General features: G+C 41.8%; 1 protein-coding gene across 2 annotated transcripts in view; it reads right to left on the bottom strand.

The window, feature by feature from the left end:
* Positions 1–3,509: 3,509 nt before the first annotated feature.
* Positions 3,510–20,373, bottom strand: part of nbeal1 (neurobeachin-like 1) — a 61,663-nt gene continuing 44,799 nt past the window's right edge. For both annotated transcript variants that reach the window (XM_053498220.1, XM_053498221.1), the window contains 24 exons: positions 19,674–19,823; positions 19,401–19,558; positions 19,198–19,322; positions 18,956–19,079; positions 17,694–17,842; positions 17,451–17,584; positions 17,228–17,329; positions 16,159–16,254; positions 15,820–15,944; positions 15,156–15,296; positions 14,815–14,945; positions 14,303–14,412; positions 14,065–14,182; positions 13,884–13,981; positions 13,612–13,728; positions 12,911–13,000; positions 10,310–10,419; positions 9,986–10,158; positions 9,690–9,784; positions 9,326–9,442; positions 9,031–9,192; positions 7,263–7,411; positions 6,178–6,313; positions 3,510–5,469 (listed from right to left, as the gene is read on the bottom strand). In XM_053498220.1, the coding sequence (XP_053354195.1) occupies positions 5,368–5,469; positions 6,178–6,313; positions 7,263–7,411; positions 9,031–9,192; positions 9,326–9,442; positions 9,690–9,784; positions 9,986–10,158; positions 10,310–10,419; positions 12,911–13,000; positions 13,612–13,728; positions 13,884–13,981; positions 14,065–14,182; positions 14,303–14,412; positions 14,815–14,945; positions 15,156–15,296; positions 15,820–15,944; positions 16,159–16,254; positions 17,228–17,329; positions 17,451–17,584; positions 17,694–17,842; positions 18,956–19,079; positions 19,198–19,322; positions 19,401–19,558; positions 19,674–19,823 (3,012 nt within the window). In that variant the 3' untranslated portion in view covers positions 3,510–5,367. The remainder of the gene's footprint in view (positions 5,470–6,177; positions 6,314–7,262; positions 7,412–9,030; positions 9,193–9,325; positions 9,443–9,689; positions 9,785–9,985; positions 10,159–10,309; positions 10,420–12,910; positions 13,001–13,611; positions 13,729–13,883; positions 13,982–14,064; positions 14,183–14,302; positions 14,413–14,814; positions 14,946–15,155; positions 15,297–15,819; positions 15,945–16,158; positions 16,255–17,227; positions 17,330–17,450; positions 17,585–17,693; positions 17,843–18,955; positions 19,080–19,197; positions 19,323–19,400; positions 19,559–19,673; positions 19,824–20,373) is intronic.

Raw genomic sequence — 20,373 nt, 5'->3', positions numbered from 1 at the left:
ATAAAAATCATGCTGTACATACAGCATATATATGTATAAATAAGCACAGATACACACACGCACACACACAACCATTGGTGATGTGTAAATCACAGGTCTGATATGACTATCGGATTTGTTACATAGATTTATTTTTTCTTCTTTTCCCCACACATTGTGGAATGCTGCTAAAGGTGAAAAGTCACAAGCAGATGAAAGGTCATGGCTCTAAATCAGAAAGGAAGTCTGGGAATTAAAAAGGCACTCCATTTTCGTAAGATAAGGAAGGAATTTTGGAAGAAATTAAAAGCTAATAAACAACAAACAACAACAACAACCAACAAGTGTCAAGTTTTTTTTTTCACTATTTAAAAAAAAGTTGTTTTCAAGAAAAAAAAAGGTGCTTAAGATGACTGGTCTGATAGTGTTTATTAGCTTAATCTCCATTTGCAGCTCGAATACAGAAACAGGAAGCACTTCAACTGAGCACGGTTGAGAAAAAAAGAAATATATATATAAAAAAAATAAAAAATAAAAACACCAGAGGGCTGCGTCCCAAACGCTAGCGTACTGACAACAAACAGATTTGTATGATGAATTCTGTATTCATAAATCATAAATAATTCAATTTAAGTTGGCAATGATTTATTTGTTATAATCTCCAATAACACCTCATAAAGCTGTAGTAAGAAAAGACATTGTGATGTAAAGAAGTTACCAAGTGGATTTTTTTCCCATCAAAGTGTTTTATTCCTCTTATCCCACATCAAGTCCTTAATGATTACATCATGTGATTTCACTATTTATACAAAAAGTTTTCAAGTCAAACTGGGACTTGTGAAAGTAAAACACAGTACAGTAATTTACAGCCGCAGTAAAAATATGGTACAAGAGTTTCAAGCCATTTCAACATCAAAGGAGTTCCTGGGAGTCCAGCGTTTTTATACGTCATGGCTAAAAAACCTTCTACCTTGATGGTATCCAAGCTCTAGTGAAACATTAGGATAAGTGCATTAGTGTATCAGGGGAATACATAGAGAAAGAATGTTTCCTGTCCTGGTTTGACTCGAATGTCCTTCATAGTTATGTGCAACAGCGTGAAACATCCATGAGACACTAGCCTGCCTGTCTACTCTGTTGTCACTTACGATATAGCAGCTATACACAGTCGCTCCCTCACCAGCCTCTCCTTATCCCCCTCTATCACAATGAGAAAAAAAAAAAACGCCGCTTCTTACAATACTGAGAAACCGAAACACAAACATACAAAACGAAACACTGACACTGGAGACTCCTTCCATAAATGTTAAATAATTAACTTCACCCCATCAACAATTCCATTTATTCTTCATTTTACATGATTGTCAAGCATGCAACGTACGAGCCCTTCCGGAACAAACCGTTACCATAGAAACGTTTAATCGCATTAACCTTAACCTGTCAATAATGTCACAACTGGAACTACTTCCAGAGAAGTGCTACTGTAAAGAACTCCTCAACACCTTCAGAATCGAGAACCTTGAAATAAATAAATAATCTATAAAAATAAATAGATAAATAAAAGAAAATAATAAAAATAAGTTGTTCTAATATTTATTTTAATGATACTGTACTGTGTTTTATGGAACACCATGTGCTGTCCTGAATAACCTGTTACGACTTCTAATGAACTGTGAATAGATATTAAAAAAAAGATAAGTCTAAATATACAGAAGCTCTAATGTTCATTATACAAGAAATCGAAGAATAATTCCAAACTGACGCAACGTTACGACAAGATTTAAAGCAAACAAGAGCACATACATCGTCCTGACATCACTTCCTGTTCCTTCTTCATTCATGTTTGACAAGAAAAAAAAAAAAAAAAAAAAACATATAATGAGGAATAATTTAAGTTTACTAAAAGCACAATTAATTTCACACGTAGTAATAAATGTAAGGTCATCATTAATAATAAATCTACACAACATGCTGTTATAGTGAACAGGTAGAATAGTGTGTTATTAAACAGCGTTATGAGGCATTATTAGAGAGTCATAAATACCTAAAAATAAAACACTTTCTATGGAAGCCATATGTACTTACTGCATAATATAAATGCATTAATATCAGATTATAATGCGCTTCTATTCATCAAACTTTATGCACCTCAATAGAATCACTTGTCTTCAGACGTCGTTACATTTTGCTGCACTGCACATAATGCCTTTATGAAGCGTTAAGCTGTAAGCAACACTTATAACACATTATGTCTTCTCCCAAAGCATGACAGAAATATATAAAAGTCATTACCAAAGCATTATAACATGCGATATGATGTATGTTCATGTATCTTCACAGCTAGTTTTCCCACAAGGAATTCTTTCCGTTTATAATGTTATAATGATTTATGAATACAGGCTTCACTACAGCTTTCCAAGGACGCGTCACTGTAAATTAAGAATGAATGAAATGCACTTTTTTTTTCTTTTCCCCCCCGTTTGGGACACAGCCCTCTTTATGATCCCTACAGAGTGAGCACGATGTCACTCCGTCACTCAGACAGGAAGCACACGGCATCAGGCCCTCACTGACATCATCATCATCATCATCATCACGATCACGAGAACGTTTAAACAGGATCGGAGACTAGAGACACACTGATCCGCAATCATCACGACAACAAGCCATGCGTTCATCAACGCAGACAAGAGAACACGTGATATGGAAGACTGAAGAATATTTCATGTATAATATATAAAACATACAGTGTGTAAACATGAGACGGCAAAAATATCACACGATCCAGACGAGAGACAAGATTGTTCGTGAAAAAATATATTAATGTTAGAGTGTTCTCGAGAAAATAATTTTTTTCTTTTCGTTCCCAGATCAACCTTTTAAAATTGTTTTATGATTTCTGTGTTACGTACAGTACAGGCGGCTTTAATCTATTAAAAATAGAACGATTTACTATCAATCATTTTTCAAAATGAATTTTTCTCTCTTTACACTTTTTACACAGAATTCCAAATTAAACACAAATACATTAAAAAAATTAAGGAAACACTTAGTTAAACCTTAATTCTTTTAAGGCGTACATACAGGATATGTTCGGTTCTAGACTCCAGTGAACGCAAGATGCGAGAAAACAAATACATAAATAAAGATGAATTAAAAAACAAAATAAAGGTTGCGTATTGTGGAACGCCCTATTTTTGTATATTGCACAAATATTCTTATTATTTGTTTTGTAAAAATATATAAGCTTTTGTTTTAATAAGTTGAGTCATTAACATTACATACGTTACACCTGAAGGCTAAATATGTTTGTTTATAAACACTGTTTAAAATTTATTTTAACCTTAATTTATGGTGAAATAAATGAATAAATAAATAAATTATAAAAAAAGAAATACAAAGTACATGTACAGCATTACCACGACTTTTTAATTTTTTAAAGGTTTTATCTTTTAACTTATTTAATAACTTACTTATGGTACCCCCGCACATGGTCTTTTATTTATTTATTTATTTATTCAGTTATCTATTTATTTATTTTTTCATTCATTCATTTATCTTTGTATATGTGTACATGGACAATCCATTATAATAATAAAAAAAAAGATCTTAAATACGTTTTTATTGTTTCAGGAATTAATGTATGAAAGTGTTACAAAAGAGAGGAAAAAAATCTTTAAAATATATAAGCGTATCTCACTGAGGTGAAGTGTGTTGAATGTTATTTGGATTTGTGACATAAAAAAAAAAGGTTTGCGAGTGAGCACCTTTAACTTTTTTTTTGTACTTGAGCAAGAACCGTTTTTTTTTTAATTAAAAAACAAACTCTATGATGTTAAAAAGAATGAACAATGATATAATAAATCCTACAAAAAACTTTAATTATAACTTGTACTCTGCAGTCTCTGTGAGTGACAGTGATGACGGCTGGTATTGGAGAAACACTATGATGTGTGTGTGTGTGTGTGTGATACTATCTTATGAAATGTGTGCTGTGACTAGTGTGTGGATTTGTAATATAACTGTACGCTGTCAATCCAAATCTTATCAAAAAACATCATTTAATTACATTTTTGCTAGACTTTGAAATAATTGTTTGATTGAAGTCAACGATTAAAATTAGTCCTAGTTCATTCATCATCATCATCATCATCATCTTATTAATCTTTCTCTTCACTGAGTAAAACTGTGCGGTTACAAAGCACTGGCACTGGAGACTCCTTCCGTAAGTCTTTTGAATAAACATCATCTTAAAAAACAAGACTTCCATGGGTTAAATACCCGAGAATCGTTACCATAGAAACAATAATTCACTGTATTGTGTTGTTTCTTCCGACCAATCAGATTCGAGAATTTGCTGTAGAAACGGCGAAAGCGATCTGGAATGTTTATCTGGGAAGAAAAGTTTTAAATGTAAGTTTGAGTGAAGGACAGACAAGGAATCGGTGTGTCTCTACGTCTTAGCGCCGCCGGTGTGTCATTAGATCAGTCCTTTAGCTCAGGAGAGGGAAATCACGAATCCTACAAATCACACAAACACGAGCATGCGTACTGTATACACGACTGAAAAGCAGTCCAGTAACTGAGACGTGTGGAAGGACACGCTACGCTGCATAGTAAACAAACGCCGAGTGCATGGCGCAATAAAGACTGGGAGGTCAAGAGGACGACAGGGACGGGGACGGGGACGGGGACGGCACCTCCACTGGGGCGGAGAGAGCGTGTACGTGGCAGTTTCTCAGGCTGTATCACGGGAAGACTCTGCTTTACAGAGTGGAATGTACCATTAGCAGTCTTGTGTAGGTGTGTGTGAGTGTGTGTGAGTGTGTGTGTGTGTGTGTGTGTATTGCTTTACTGCTTAGAGTCATGACTACTGAAGCCCTTCATCACTGTAGTGTAGAGTTCAAAGGCTCTGATTCACCTTCATTTAAATAAATAATCGAGAATTCAAGTAAGAAATTAAACACATTCACACACACACACACACACACACACACACACACACACACACACACACACACACACACACACACTTATACACAGTGATCAGCCTTCCTATGGGTGCATATGATTATGTGTGTGAGTGTGAGAAGAAATAAAAGGCAAAAAGATACAAGAAGGCCACTGAAAAAAAAAAACTAATATTTTAACACACACACACACACACACACACACAGTAGTGGCAATAAATATTTTTTTATATTTATATGTGTGTGTGTGTGTGTGATGAAATCGGGGAAGAAATCAGATCCGACACACTCAGCTGGACGTCAGCGCCCGCGCCAGTCCATCACGCTCGTCTCTAAACGTCAAACACACCGGATACACCGATACACACTACACTTCCTCCCTCGGTCCGATTGGTGAATGCCGAGGCGGTGGGCGGAGTCAGATCTGCTCCTGGGTGGGGTACTCGGTCTCGCCGGATGAAATCTGATTCATGCGTTTGCTGGAGCCCCAGAGTTTTCGTGTGATCTGTCCTGATCGTGTCTAAAGGAGAAAAAAAAACGAGAGAAAGAGAGAGAGAGAGCGAGAGAGAGAGAGAGAGAGAGGACAAGAGGAAGAAAAAGGATTATAGGAACAAACAGAGTAGAGAAAATGGACGAAGAAGAAAGCAGAGGATGAGAAAGACAGAACGAGTAAAAAAAAAAGTGGGAAAGAGGCAACAGAGGAAAAGAAGACAGGGAGAAGTTAGGAGTGAAGGAACAGGAGGGGAATGAACGAGACAAACAGGAAAAAGAAGGGCAGGATAAGGATGAGCAGTGGAAGAGGAAGAAGAAGGAAAAAGTGAGCAAGGGAGGAAAATATGGACAGGATAGGAAGAGGACGTGGTGGAGAGATGGAAGCAGAGAAGCGGAGAAAAAAAGAAGAGAGGAAGACGAGAAGAAGAATTGATGAGGAGGAAAGATGGATAAGAAGAAAGAGGGGAGGAAAAAAAAGAGAGGATGTGGGATCAAGCATGAAGGATGAGAAAAGTGTCAGGGAGGAGAAAGAATGAAAAAGGAATGAGAGGATGAAAGAGAAAAAAAAGAAGGTGAAGAAAAAGTGAGGTAGACGAGGTGATCTGAGTATCACTCTGGATGGATTGAGGTAAAAACTCATCCAAGTATATTTTAATGAGGTTCTAACACAGGAATTTTATTGCCTTTATTTATTTCTGTCTTTGTGTGTGTGTGTGTGTGTGTGTGTGTGTGTTACCTCAGCTGGTTTGCCCACCCCCACCACGATCAGTTTTCCGTCCTGCAGCCCCAGTAACACATGAGACTGCTCCTTCGGCACGGACACACACCGGATCGGCACACGCATGGCCACGGGACACACACGCAGTGCCAGGCTGCCATGGCAACCAGGAGAAAGAAGATCTCAGTCAGAATACACAGTCTGGATCAACATATGATAAACATACAGACTGATTTATAGACAAGAGGAGAGGAGAGGGCAAAAAAAGGAAAAAAACAGGAAGGACAAAGAGAAGAGGAGAGAAACAAGGAGAAAAGAAGATCAAAGAAGTGACAAAAAGAGAAGAGAAGGGAAGAAAAAAAGAGATCGTAGAAAATAAAAGAGGGATTAAGAGAAATGAAGAGAAAAGATCAAAGGGGAAATCAGAGATCAGAAAAGACAAGGAATAAGAAAAGAAGATCATATAAGAGAAGAGCAGAGAAGAGCAGAGACGAGAAGAGATGAGCAGAGAAGAAAAGATCAGAGAAGAGCAGAGATGAAAAGAACAGAGAAGAGCAGAAACGAGAAGATTAGAGAAGAGCAAAGAAAAAAAGATCAGACATGGGAAGATCAGAGAAGAGCAGAGCAAACCCATAAAGATCAGAGAAAAGCATATCAGAAAAGATCGAAGACGAGAAGATCAGAGAAAAGCAGAGATCAGAGAAGAGCAGAGATGAGAAGATCAGAGAAGAGTAGATCAGAGACGAGAAGAGACAAGAAGATCAGAGAAGAGAAGCTGAGAGAAGATCAGAGAAGAGCAGAGAAAAGAAGATCAGAGAAGAGCAAAGAAAAGAAGATCAGACGTGGGAAGGGCAGAGAAGAGCAGAGAACATCAGAGAAGAGAAAAGCAGAAACATAAAGATCAGAGAAAAGCATATCAGAAAAGATCAAAGACGAGAAGATCAGAGAAAAGCAGAGATCAGAGAAGAGCAGAGATGAGAAGATCAGAGACGAGAAGAGACAAGAAGATCAGAGAAGAGAAGCTGAGAAAAGATCAGAGAAGAGAAGAGAAGCTGAGAGAAGAGCAGAGCAGAGGAGAGAAGCTGAGAGAGGAGGAGCCGTACCTGTAGAGGTCTCTGATGGAGAGGAAGCCCTGCTCGCTGCCGGTGATGACGTACTCTCCCGACACACACATGTCCGTCACCTGCTCGTTCAGAGACTCGCTACACAGGTGTTTCCCATTCACTGAGTAGAGATGCAGCGTGTTTTTATCCTGAACATGAACACACAAACACACACACACACACACACAACCGACACGTTAGCACAGATCCCATGATGCACTGCATCAGATATTATCATCTGCTTCATCAACATGATGATCATCATCATCAACACTATCGTTACTATTATTACCCAGAGGTCTGACGTCACATCTCACACTAAGCACTGCAGCGTTACTCTTCTTTCAGACACTCACACACTCACTCGCTTTAGTTCAAAGTTTAATTTCATACACACACACACACACACACACACACACACACAACTATTCTTCTTGCACGTTCTTTAACATGAATTCAGGGATCTCTCCGAACTGATTTTACTCCAGGACTGCATGACTGCACAGCACAAGTCTCTAACAGATAAAAGCGACGACAACTTGGATCACAATGTTTAGCTTGTTTAGAGTCTTTACTGAAACCTACACAGGATCAAACACGCACAAACACACACACACACACACACACACACACACATTGAGATCACTGATGACTAAAAGTCCTGAAATGTCTGTACTTCCTGGTAGTGATCATGACTGACTACAGCTTCTGTGTGCAACATAAAAAGTCTTTGTTTGGCATCAGTCACTAGACTGAGGAGCACACAGGAGAACGTGAATCCTGAGGAAGACGACGTTGGTGTTACACAACAACCGTTTGTTTCTAAACAACTCCTGATTCTAAACTTTGCCTGGGTCTGGAAGTCCCTGACCGTCATCCTAAGCTGAGAAAAAAATTGGTCTCAGATGGTCAGGAACAACTCAGGAACCACCAAGACACAGACATGAACAAGCCAGTTTTACATCACCGTGGACTGAAGAAAAATCAACACCTTCAAGCTCGAATAAGGTTCGCATCTGAGAACCTGGACAAAGAGAAATCCTTCAGAAGGAACGTCCTGACCAGACGTCTGTTTGAAGGAGGGATTTAACCCCAAGAACATGGTGGTGTTGAACTCTGAAGCTGTTGTGCTGCCATGATAAAGGAGGACACGAATAACTTCAAATCATCAGCTTGGACATAATCGAGTGTTTGAGAAGGACAAGGACCGCAAACACACATCAAAGCTGGGTGTGAAATGGATGTAGTAGACCACGGATGATGGGATGTTCAACCAAATATTAGGTGTATTTATTTATGATCCTGTATTGATTTCAGAAAACCCAAAATAAATGAAACTGTCTTGCACGTCTTCATGCTGATGGTGGTGATGAGTGAATGTAAACTCCTGACCACAGCTGGATTTTACGAAGGCGTTCAAGTCAGAATTCTTTAGTTTTAAAACGCCGGCCTCCCAGGAACTCCTTTAATGACCCAAACATGTGAAAATGTCCTGGAGCGAGGACAGGCCTGTACTGGGGACGGGGCGATAACTCCCAGCCGAGTTCCTGTGATGTGAAGTCTTTCAAAAACTTCCATAATTTCATAATTAAGAGAGACTAGAGACCATAATTAAGACCAGAGACGTGGGTTTAGATTTATTTTAAGCATTAAAACTAAAAGTAAGTAAGAGCTAAAAGTGGAAGAATAAATGGAGGAAAAGATTTACACAGTTGGTTTAACTGTGTGTGTGTGTGTGTGTGTGTGTGTGTGTGTGTGTGTGTGTTACCTTCAGCGTGGCCTTGCCCTCCACACAGGTGTGTACCACCACATGACCCTCCCAGGACACGGCCAGGTGTGTGATACACACAGGTAGAGTGCTCTCACATGGGGGACGCAACGAATGCAGGTACTGTCCTCTCCTCACGGTGTGGATAATCACTGTGCCGTCCTACACACACACACACACACACACACACACACACACACACACACACACAATCAAACAGACAGGACAACCAACTTTAAATAATAAGGAGGTGTTGTTCTATTACTGTGTGTGTGTGTGTGTGTGTGTGTCTTACCCGTGCTCCAGAGACAGCCATGTCCAACTCCGAGCTGATACACACACTCACTACCTCCTCTGTGTGTCCGTACAGCACCTGCACCGGTTTAGGGCTCAGACCCACTGGAGCTCCACCCTACACACACACACACACACACACACACACACACACACACACACACACACACACACACACAATGAGCTCTCTTCTGTTTTGTTGCGTCTAATATTTAAAAACTGATTACGCGCTCTCACACGCGCTCTCACACGCGCTCTCACACGCGCTCTCACACGCGCTCTCACACGCGCTCTCACACACTTCCTTCTGTTTTGTTGCGTATAACATATGAAGACTAGTGACACACACGCACACACACACACACCTGCTGTAGCACCTGCCACACCATGCATGTGGTGTCTCTGGAGCCGGAGATCAGGTGGAGCCCACAGTGATCAGTGGCCAAGCAGGTTATCACATCTGTAAAAACACACACACACTTTATTTCACTTATTTAATCAGTATACATCATATAACCAAGTGTGTGTATGAGTAACAGTGTGTGTGTGTGTGTATGAGTAACAGTGTGTGTGTGTGTGTGTTTGTGTGTGTATGAGTAACAAAATGTGTGTGTGTGTGTGTGTGTTTGAGTACCAAAATGTGTGTGTGTGTGTTAGTTACCCATATGGCGGACGTGCTGCGATATCGTCCTCCCCCTCAGCAGAGACGTGACCCGGAGACTATTGTCCCAGTGTCCTCCACTGAACAGAAGCTTCCCGTCATGCGACACCACGAACAGCTTGGTCGAGACGTCCACATCTGGAGAGAACGGTCCCGCCACGAACCTCTGGGTCCTGACCAGAGACAGAGAGAGGGACGACAGACAGACAGTTAAGTGTCAGGCGCTTTTACTTTTGAGTTTACTCCTGATTTATCGAGTCGGATCAGAGAGAGAATAAAATAAAGAAACAAACACTGAATATCTGATTATACAGGAACGCTCACTTCTGATTGGCCACGGTCGGGTCTTTGATGAAGGTGAAGTAGTTGGAGATGTTTTTGTCGTAATTGAGCCAGCCGTGAGTGCCGATCAAGCAGTTGTTACTCACGGTCACCTGCGAAACAAACACACACACACACACCAGAGAAATAGGACCGATTAACTTGTATTAACGGTTAACATAGAACTTGCTGATATATATATACAGTGGAACCTCGGATTACGAGCTTAATTCGTTCCGGAAGTGGGCTCGTATTCCAAAACACTCTTAAACCAAATTTAATTTTTTCCATAGGAAATAATGGAAACTTAAATTATTCGTTCTACAGCCCAAAAAAATAAATACATAAATATAATTAATACAAAATATAAAGTAAAAATAAAACAAATTAACCTGTACTTTACCTTAAAAAAATGTAAAATTAAACCCCGACAGATAAGGGTTTTCGTTTGTGCATGCAGAGTGTATGTGTGTAAAATGTGCGCGCGCACACACAGGACGCAGATGAAAAAAGAAGGTGATGGAACATATGGATAATGCACTTTCATTTTGTCATGACTTAAGAGGTTATGCTTTATGGCTGAAGGGGGCTGAAGGGGGGCTCGCTCGCGTTTACGGCCCCCTTCTCTCAGGTTGCCAAACAAACACACAAACTCTCTGCCTTACACAGACACAAACACGCGCATGCAAAAACACTGCAAGCACTAAGACCCAGAAGGGGAGACGATAGGTCTCGGCTTTACAGCTCCCCTTCTCTCAGGTTGCCAAATAAACACACAAACTCTTCTCTGTCGCGACTGTTTTCAAAGGTGAGGAGCTGTTTAATTGTTGTTGTTGTTGTTTTACTTTACAGTAGTAATCCCGTTAGTATGCACTCACGCGAGTGTGACTAGCGATGTTCCTTGCTAATTTTTAAACGGTTTTAAAAACGGTCTCTCCCTTAATGTGTGTGTGTATGTGTGCGCGCGCGCACACGCACATCTCACACACACACACACAGCGTGTGTGTATTCACCCAGCAGGAGAGACGATTACCTACAATTCTGCTGCAAGAGAGAGAAAAAACCGTTGGCTCACTTGTGATGACGTAACGCTCGTTGTTAAAACAAGAAGCGCATGCGTGAAACATGATACTTGGTGCTCGTTAACTAAAACAATGCTCGTTTTTCAAGTAAAAAATTATTAAAAATTGTTGCTCGTCTTGCAAAACACTCGTAAACCACGTTACTCGTAATCCGAGGTTCCACTGTATATATATATATATATATATATATATATATATATATACACACACATATATACACATATACACACACACACAGTCACCACCATACTAATACAGTGTTTGACCCCCTTTCGCCTTCAGAACTGCCTTAATTCTACGTGGAATTGATTCAACAAGGTGCTGAAAGCATTCTTTAGAAATGTTGGCCCATATTGATAGGATAGCATCTTGCAGTTGATGGAGATTTGTGGGATGCACATCCAGGGCACGAAGCTCCCGTTCCACCACATCCCAAAGATGCTCTATTGGGTTGAGATCTGGTGACTGTGGGGGCCATTTTAGTACAGTGAACTCATTGTCATGTTCAAGAAACCAATTTGAAATGATTTGAGCTTTGTGACATGGTGCATTATCCTGCTGGAAGTAGCCATCAGAGAATGGGTACCTGGTGGTCATAAAGGGATGGACATGGTCAGAAACAATGCTCAGGTAGCCCGTGGCATTTAAACGATGCCCAATTGGCACTAAGGGGCCTAAAGTGTGCCAAGAAAACATCCCCCACACCATTACACCACCACCAGCAGCCTGCACAGTGGTAACAAGACATGATGGATCTATGTTCTCATTCTGTTTACGCCAAATTCTGACTCTACCATTTGAATGTCTCAACAGAAATCGAGACTCATCAGACCAGGCAACATTTTTCTAGACTTTAACTGTCCAATTTTGGTGAGCTCGTGCAAATTGTAGCCTCTTTTTCCTATTTGTATTGGAGATGAGTGGTACCCTGTGGGGTCTTCTGCTGTTGTAGCCCATCCGCCTCAAGGTTGTGCGTGTTGTGGCTTCACAAATGCTTTGCTGCATACCTCGGTTGTAACGAGTGGTTATTTCAGTCAAAGTTGCTCTTCTATCAGCTTGAATCAGTCGGCCTATTCTCCTCTGACCTCTAGCATCAACAAGGCATTTTCGCCCACAGGACTGCCGCATACTGGATGTTTTTCCCTTTTCACACCATTCACACCATTCACCCTAGAAATGGTTGTGCGTGAAAATCCCAGTAACTGAACAGATTGTGAAATACTCAGACCGGCCCGTCTGGCACCAACAACCATGCCACGCTCAAAATTGCTTAAATCACCTTTCTTTCCCATTCTGACATTCAGTTTGATGTTCAGGAGATTGTCTTGACCAGGACCACACCCCTAAATGCATTGAAGCAACTGCCATGTGATTGGTTGATTAGATAATTGCATTAATGAGAAACTGAACAGGTGTTCCTAATAATCCTTTAGGTGAGTGTATATACATACATACTGTATATATTCTTATACATAATCCTCGAGAGAATGACATCATCAGGGGGCGTGGCTTACGACTTACCAGTGTATCCGGGCTGCCCTGAGAGATGAACGAGTGAGACTGGTTCTTCGGGACAACTGCTTTCACCAGGGCGGCGTTATCACTGATCCCCTACACACACACACACACACTACAGCTCAGCATCATGCTTAGTAATGCAATTAATAATCGTTAAATTAATAATCATTAAATAACCTTCTTTATTACAGTAAAATTTTTATTATTATAAGTACCATAACAAACATATGTCATTTAATTACACTCACTCACACACACTCGCACGAACGCACTTTCGCACTCACGCGCACACTCTCACACACTCTCACACACTCTCACACACTCTCAAACTATAATAATAACATACATCATACTATTTTTCTTTTCCTGAAGTGCGTATCCATTTTTTGGGCTGACTCTGTGTGTGGTAGGGTGTACGATCCCTTGTTCCACACACCAAGTAGTGCCCCGATCAGGAGTTAAAGAGGTATTTGGGATTTAGCCTTGTGTTAGAAGGTAGTTAGCTTTGTACCTCGTCATAAGTATAAATAAAGCTACTTTAGGACGACATAACCCTATCAGACGTGTGTTCTTGTGACAGGTTGTGAATGTGCTGCATAAAGTTAAGCATCCCTGTGCTGTTACTGTCTATTATCAGCATTCGTGGACAGCCCAACCTGGTTACTTGGCCAGAACTAACTGTCGTATGATTAAAATGAGATCACCTCGACGAAGAACGACTTGAGGTCAGTGAGATGTTCGAAGATATTAAGCGGACACGTCTCGAGCCGGGATTTCCTCTTCTCCAGTTCCTCCAGAGAGAGACGGACAGGATGAGGCTCCTAAAATCACACACATCAGAACTATAACACCCACAAGGATAACTCTCTACACACACATGATTGAAGCACTAATACACACATTAACACACACACACACAAATCCAGCATTGGGCCCTGGTGCTTTCCTCAGTTCCCTCTGAAGGACTGGATTGTACCTTTAGCAGCTGGCACGGTGTCTGTCCGAAGTTGCTGATCATCCCCTCTAGAGCTTTCCGCTCCTTCTCGTCGGTGATGGAGTCCAGATCTACTGCGCCTACAAACAGAGAAGCTCTTTTCATCTTCTTCTTAATCTTTAACAGTAAATCAGAGAAATCAGAAACATTTCAGCGCGACTACCTTCATACGTGCAGTAGTAGAAGACGTTCAGGGCCTCGACTGCATCTGGGCCTCTCTGTTTATAACCAAATATCAGGTCGATCCACTCATGAAGGTGGGCGGAGACATACTCTGATTCCTGCACACACACACACACACATGAACAAAAACACAACTTAGTGACTAAAACATCCGCTCCCTGCTCTCTTATTGTACAGCTGTAACTCTGATCAGATCACTTCATCACTTCGAGACTCACCAGGGCTTTGCGATGCTTGTAAATAAAGTCCTCTGGAGATTTGGCCCATTTCGGCAAAGCGACATCGTTCACGCGCTCTTTGGAGAGCTGCAGACGACCCAGATCAAAGCCTGAGATAAAGAAAGGGAGAGAGACAGAGGGAGAGACGGAGAGACAGAGGGAGAGACAGGGAGACAAAGAGAGAGACAGAGAGAGACACAGAGAGACAGAGCGACAGAGAGACAGAGAAAGAGGGAGAGACAGAAAGAGAGAAACAGAGAGAGAGAGAGAGAGAGAGAAAGAGAGACAGATGTTTACTTTTACAAATGTTTATTCAAACATCTGTAAAATCATTCCAACAGTTGGATTTTATTTATGTTGTTTTATTTGGTATTTGCACTGACGGACTGCCTGAAATTGGATAAATAAAGTTTTTTCAATGGAATTGAATCGAGTTGAATTGTGTGATCGTTACAGCCCAATTATTTTCAGCCGTCTGTCAGGATGAAGCCCCGCCCACAGTCGTTTCTTACCGTTCTGGTTCTCCAAGAACTCTGGGAAGTAGAAGAACTCGGGGATGAGCTCTTTAACATCATTAGGGTTGTCTATGAGCGTCTGCCACGTGGCTGAGATGGAGTGAAACTGTCTGTCTGCGCAGTCGAACCTACAGCAGATAGAAAGAGAGATAGAGAGATAGAAAGAGAGAGAGATACTGTCAGGCAGCACTACACACTATTCTAACTATGCCGTACTGTTTAAAGAATTCCAGACAAAATAAACAGGAGAAAGACACACAAGTGGGTTTAGACACAGACTGAGGGATGAGTGCAGAGTGATACAGAGTGACACAGAGTGATATGGAGAGAAGTGTGACCTGCCGCCCTGCAGCTGGATGTGAAGCGAGGTGAAGGGCTCGACTCTGATGAGGTAGTGCATCACTCCTGCAGCGTTCGAATAATGAGTGCCGTAGTGGAAGCGGTCTATAGTACCCGTGGGGTCCTCAAAGCTCTCGTACCTAAACACACACACACACACACACACACACACACCTTTATTTAACATCTACAGAAGGAGGGTCCAGTACCCTTGAGTTGGTACATTTGGTATCGGCTTTATCACACCATCATATCACTTTCTTTATACGATCAATTTGCCAAATATTTTATTTCATTTTGAAATGATTATTATAGTGTCAGAATTATCATGTGGGAAATATTTCAGTATTTTAGTCAATACAGCATCGCATCTACCGCAGGTTTGTATTTAATGCAGCATCGCAGTTATTGCAGTGTCTCCATTACCCCAGTTTTATATTCACCCGAGTAATTTACCCCAGTGTCATATTTCTCCGAGTTGTAATTAGCGCAGTCTCACGGTTATTTAAACATCACCATGTGCTGTATTTACAGTACCCCTTGACCCTGGTGTAAATTATCCCACCATTGCAGGTTACTCCTGCGCACAGTATCGTAATTATCAAAGAATTATAATTAACGTTGTATAGAAACAGAGAGAGAGAGAGAGAATAATGAACTCACTTCTCCTTCACTGCTTTGGCGTTTTTCTCATTAAGCACAGCGACAGGTTTGGAGAGGTCACGGAAAACCCGCGGGTCTGACAGGTCCAGCTCTTCTGACGTGTAGTCTGAGAGAATCCAGGGGAACTGAGGAAACCACACACACACACACACACACACACACACACACACACACACACACACACACAGTGTGGGGTTAATTTGACAAAAAAAGTTCTCTACCGCAATCAAAACTTCAGAAAAAATAAAGAAGTGTTTATTTACACAGGACAGTGTGTCTTTGATTGTGTACAGTCCAGATAATGTGTGAGTGTGTGTGTGTGTGTGTGTGTGTGCGTACCACAGGATACTGAGCCAGATTGTTGTATGTTCTCCCTGCGATGGTGTTGAGCTGCATCAGGTAGTCAAAGTTAGAGATTTCCCTGTTCACCCATTTCTGAAACACAGACAGAGAGAGACAGAGAGAGAAAGAGAGAGAGAGATTCATACACTGCTTCTGTTTCACTAAAAATAATGACAAAATAATTAATCAAAAGAAAAAAAAACATTGATAAATGGTCAGAAGTAATGATGATTTGATTCTGTAAAGGTGTTTTGTGACAATGACTGTTAAAGACTATACTATATATAATATAAATAAAAAAACTGAATTGAACTGAAAGTGGATGGATGGATTAATAGACAGACGGAGGGACAGACGGATGTATGGAATTATATCCTTACGGCTTAAGGGATTGCTGACTAGCAGGATGAATAGACAATAGATAGATAGATGGATGAACTACCTGCTGAGATAACCTAGTAGATTTATGTATGGATAAATTCCATAAAGAAAGGTTAGATGGATGGAATGGATAGATGAATGAATAGAATAATGGACGAACTATGTGGGGAAAAAGATCAATAGACTTATAGATGGATGAATTAATAAATAGATGGACAGAATAATTAATTGAAGGGTGAGGAAATCCCTGAAAGTAATCACACACAGGTGGATGAAATAATATTCTGGAATAATGGATGGATGGATGGATGGATGGATGGATGGATGGACGGACTACCTGGTGAAAGGATGAACAGATTTATGGATGGATAAATGAATGAATAGATGGATGGATGAGTGGATGGATTAATGTACTGAATGAAGAAGAGATTCCTGGATGAGTAAAAAAACTGAAAACCGAACAGATGGATTGATGGAATGAAGGAGTAATACATGAAGAGAGTATTATTCACATGCTTATTAATGGATTAAGAGGTGAATGATTGATGGATGGATTTGCTTTTCTAAGTCTCTATGATAAATTTATAAAAAAAAATGTCAATGGCAACTACAAGAAGTTTCGATTACTGCCAGCTCGCTGTAGCAGTTACGAGCAGATCGTGGTCTGTAACCTTTAACCTCTGACCTGGGTGAGTCCTGAGGCCTTGAGGAGATCCTGGGGCGAGCGGGTGCCGTGGAGAGACAGAGAACAGAGCAGCAGCATCCGGGTGTAGACTTTATTACGCACCTGCAGATAAAAAACAAAAAAAACAAAGAAGGTATTATACCGGAAAAACACACCAACACACACTCGGTCAGTGCAGCGATATTCAGAACAGAACCGGGACAGGGCCAGGACAGGGCCTGACCTCCTTGTTGAAGTTGAGGAAGTAGTTGGTCTGATCGATGAGGAAGATCTCGAGGGCCGAGCGGCGGAGGTTGTACCTGCGCAAGTGAATCTCTCTTATCTGAGACAGCGGCCATTTAAAATCCTGACCCACCCCTGCAACACACACACACACACACACACAGTATTGTTTATATCACATGTTAACTGATAAAAGTGCAAGCACCAGAGACACAAGAAAACACACTCAGACACACACACTCACCCTCCTCTTTCTCAGTGCTGCCGTCATAGAAGTAAATGTGCTGGTTGGTGAGCTCCAGTCGACCAGGATACACATCCACCACAGTCACCAGCTCACAGTCCTCCATCATCACCAACTTCTCCTTCTGCCCCGCCTCCTCATCATTCGCCCTGAGAGAAGGACAAAGCCGTGTGTGTGTGTGTGATTTATTTTGTTAAACTGTGATTAGGACCTGCTTGTGTAAAAAGAGTTCACACTACCATCAGATGTTTAATCACATTCTAGAGAGATGAATGGATGGACAGATGGACGGATGGATGGACGGCTGGAGGGACAGACTGATCTATGGAATGATATGACTGACTGATGAATGTATTAACAATTTATTTGGAGATAAAGTCAGAGAGGCCAGATTGAGGTGGTTTGGACATGTTCAGAGGAGAGATGGTGAATATATCGGTAGAAGGATGCTGAGGTTGGAACTGCCAGGAAGGAGGTCTAGAGGAAGACCAAAGAGGAGATTTATGGATGCGATGAGAGAGGACATGAAGTTAGTTGGTGTGAGAGAAGAGGATGCAGATGCATGGATTAATAGATGATGCAGTGGCTTGATTGATGGACTGATGTGGCAGCGGTTTGGCCGGAACAACAACTGAACGAGGACGCCAGCACTTTCTCTGCCAGCCATCACGGCCGCCCGTGTGTCTTTAGCCAACAGCCCCCGAGACATCTGCCAGGAGTTGCCTGAGGACAGATGAGCACAATGCCATCGACATGGGATCATCAATCTCATAGCGCTGGAGCAGTTTATTGCCTGGCTTCCACACTGATGTCTCTGCCAACCGCGTCCCCAATCCCTACAGATGGGACATTCCAATGGAAAGCGAGACCCGGGTTGGTTTCTAGGGACAGCAGGAAAGCTGGAGAAATCAGGATCAGAGGTAAGTGGAAAGGCTGGAACACATCAGGTGACAGTTAGCATATCTGGCAGACTCTGCAAATCCTCCTTTGGTGGAGATTCCCTGCTAGGACTTTTCTCTGGAGCGTTCAGCACATACGAGAACCCGAAGCTCACCAGTGGCCCAGGTTGAGTGACTAAAAAACCTAAGATTGCATTCACCTGACTTTCCCTTACCTTTGCCACTAATGGATGTATGGATGGATGTATGGATGGATGTATGGATGGATGGATGAGGAGATGAATAGCTGCACTGAAAGTTGGCAGGGTTACAAAACTGAGGTAAGTATATAAATGAGTGTGTGTGTGTGTGTAAGAGACTTACTGCGTGTTCCCAGTCGGATCCTCCTCCGGCAGCTCCAGGATCTCATCCTCGAGGTCGCTGATCTTTACCTGCTTCACAGCCTCCAACAACAAGGACTCGGTGTTCACCTGTTGAGGCTGTACACCTGTAATACACACACACTTTATTTAAATAAAGCAATAAAAAAGCACATTTACGCATGTGTAATGTGCATATGCATGTGTGTGTGTGTGTGTGTGTGTGTGTGTGTGTGTGTTAGTTACCTAGATTGTCTCTCAGAGCGCTGGCTTCTCTGTGTGGGTCGAAGTTATAGTTCCTCACAAGTTTCAGACGCATCCGGGAGTAATTTTCTGCACTCGACAACTTCCATTGCGTCTCCTTTTGCTGCCTACACACACACACTTTCAATGTAACCTTACTCCCCTTCTCATCTGACATTTTTCATAAACTCAGGACACGCACTGACCTGTTAGCCCAGGGTCCTCGGTCGCTCAGGAGCGATCGGCGTGCCGCCTTCCACTGCCTGACGATGGCGCTGTTCTGCGTGTGCATCTGCTTCAGCATGCTGTTGTACCTCAGGTTCTCCTGACGTGCTCGCCGACTGAATGGCTCCACGAACAGATCCTGCGCGCATGCAGTGAATAAATAAATAAAACGGTTATTCTTTGTATTTACTGGTATTAAAGACAAGCACGTGAAAAAAAAAAGTCACAGCAGCGAGCCCTGGTGTACGCCATACCTGAAATCGGATCTTGCTCTCGCCTCTTTCCCTTTCGCGGCGATGCAGGTTCATCATAAACGCTTCGTAACAATCCTTCCAGTAGAGAGCCATGTTCTCGTGTCCCTGACTGAAGGTCTCGATTTCGTACTGCTTCATGTACGGGATGATCTGAGGAGGGGAAACGGCCGCAGTTAGAGTACACACGCGCGAGTTCATTTGCTACAACTGAAAAAAATATATCTTTCTTGGAAAAGTTAAACAAGTCGGTGTTTCCTCACACATAGAATATTTGGACGGGCCAAGTACTTTTGCCCACCCTTTTTAAAAATCCGTCTGGGAGAACGACACCATCCGTGATGGATTCAATAGTACATTACATTACATTTACCGCATTTGGCAGACGTCCTTATCTAGAGCGACTTATCTCGTTATACATCTGAGCATTTGAGGGTTAAGGGACTTGCTTAGTGACAACTTGGTGGTGCTATATAGGGATTGAACCTGAGACCTTCTGACCTGTAGCCCAACACCTTAAACTTAAGTTACTTAGTTACCCTGCTTCACGTGCTGTACCCATGTTGTACTTCCTGTATCTGTTTATTTTGCTACGGCGAGAGCGGTGTACTGAGCGGCAGTAAAAGTTCGGTTCAGTTCAGTTCAGTTCGCCTGGGTTCAGGGTGCGTGAGCGAGCATTCCGAAAAGATGCAGTCGGCTGGCG

Source organism: Clarias gariepinus, chromosome 6 (assembly GCF_024256425.1).
Source record: "Clarias gariepinus isolate MV-2021 ecotype Netherlands chromosome 6, CGAR_prim_01v2, whole genome shotgun sequence".
Classification (NCBI taxonomy): domain Eukaryota; kingdom Metazoa; phylum Chordata; class Actinopteri; order Siluriformes; family Clariidae; genus Clarias; species Clarias gariepinus.
The sequence above is the reverse complement of the archived record's forward strand: the minus strand, read 5'-3'. Positions and strand labels throughout refer to the sequence as shown.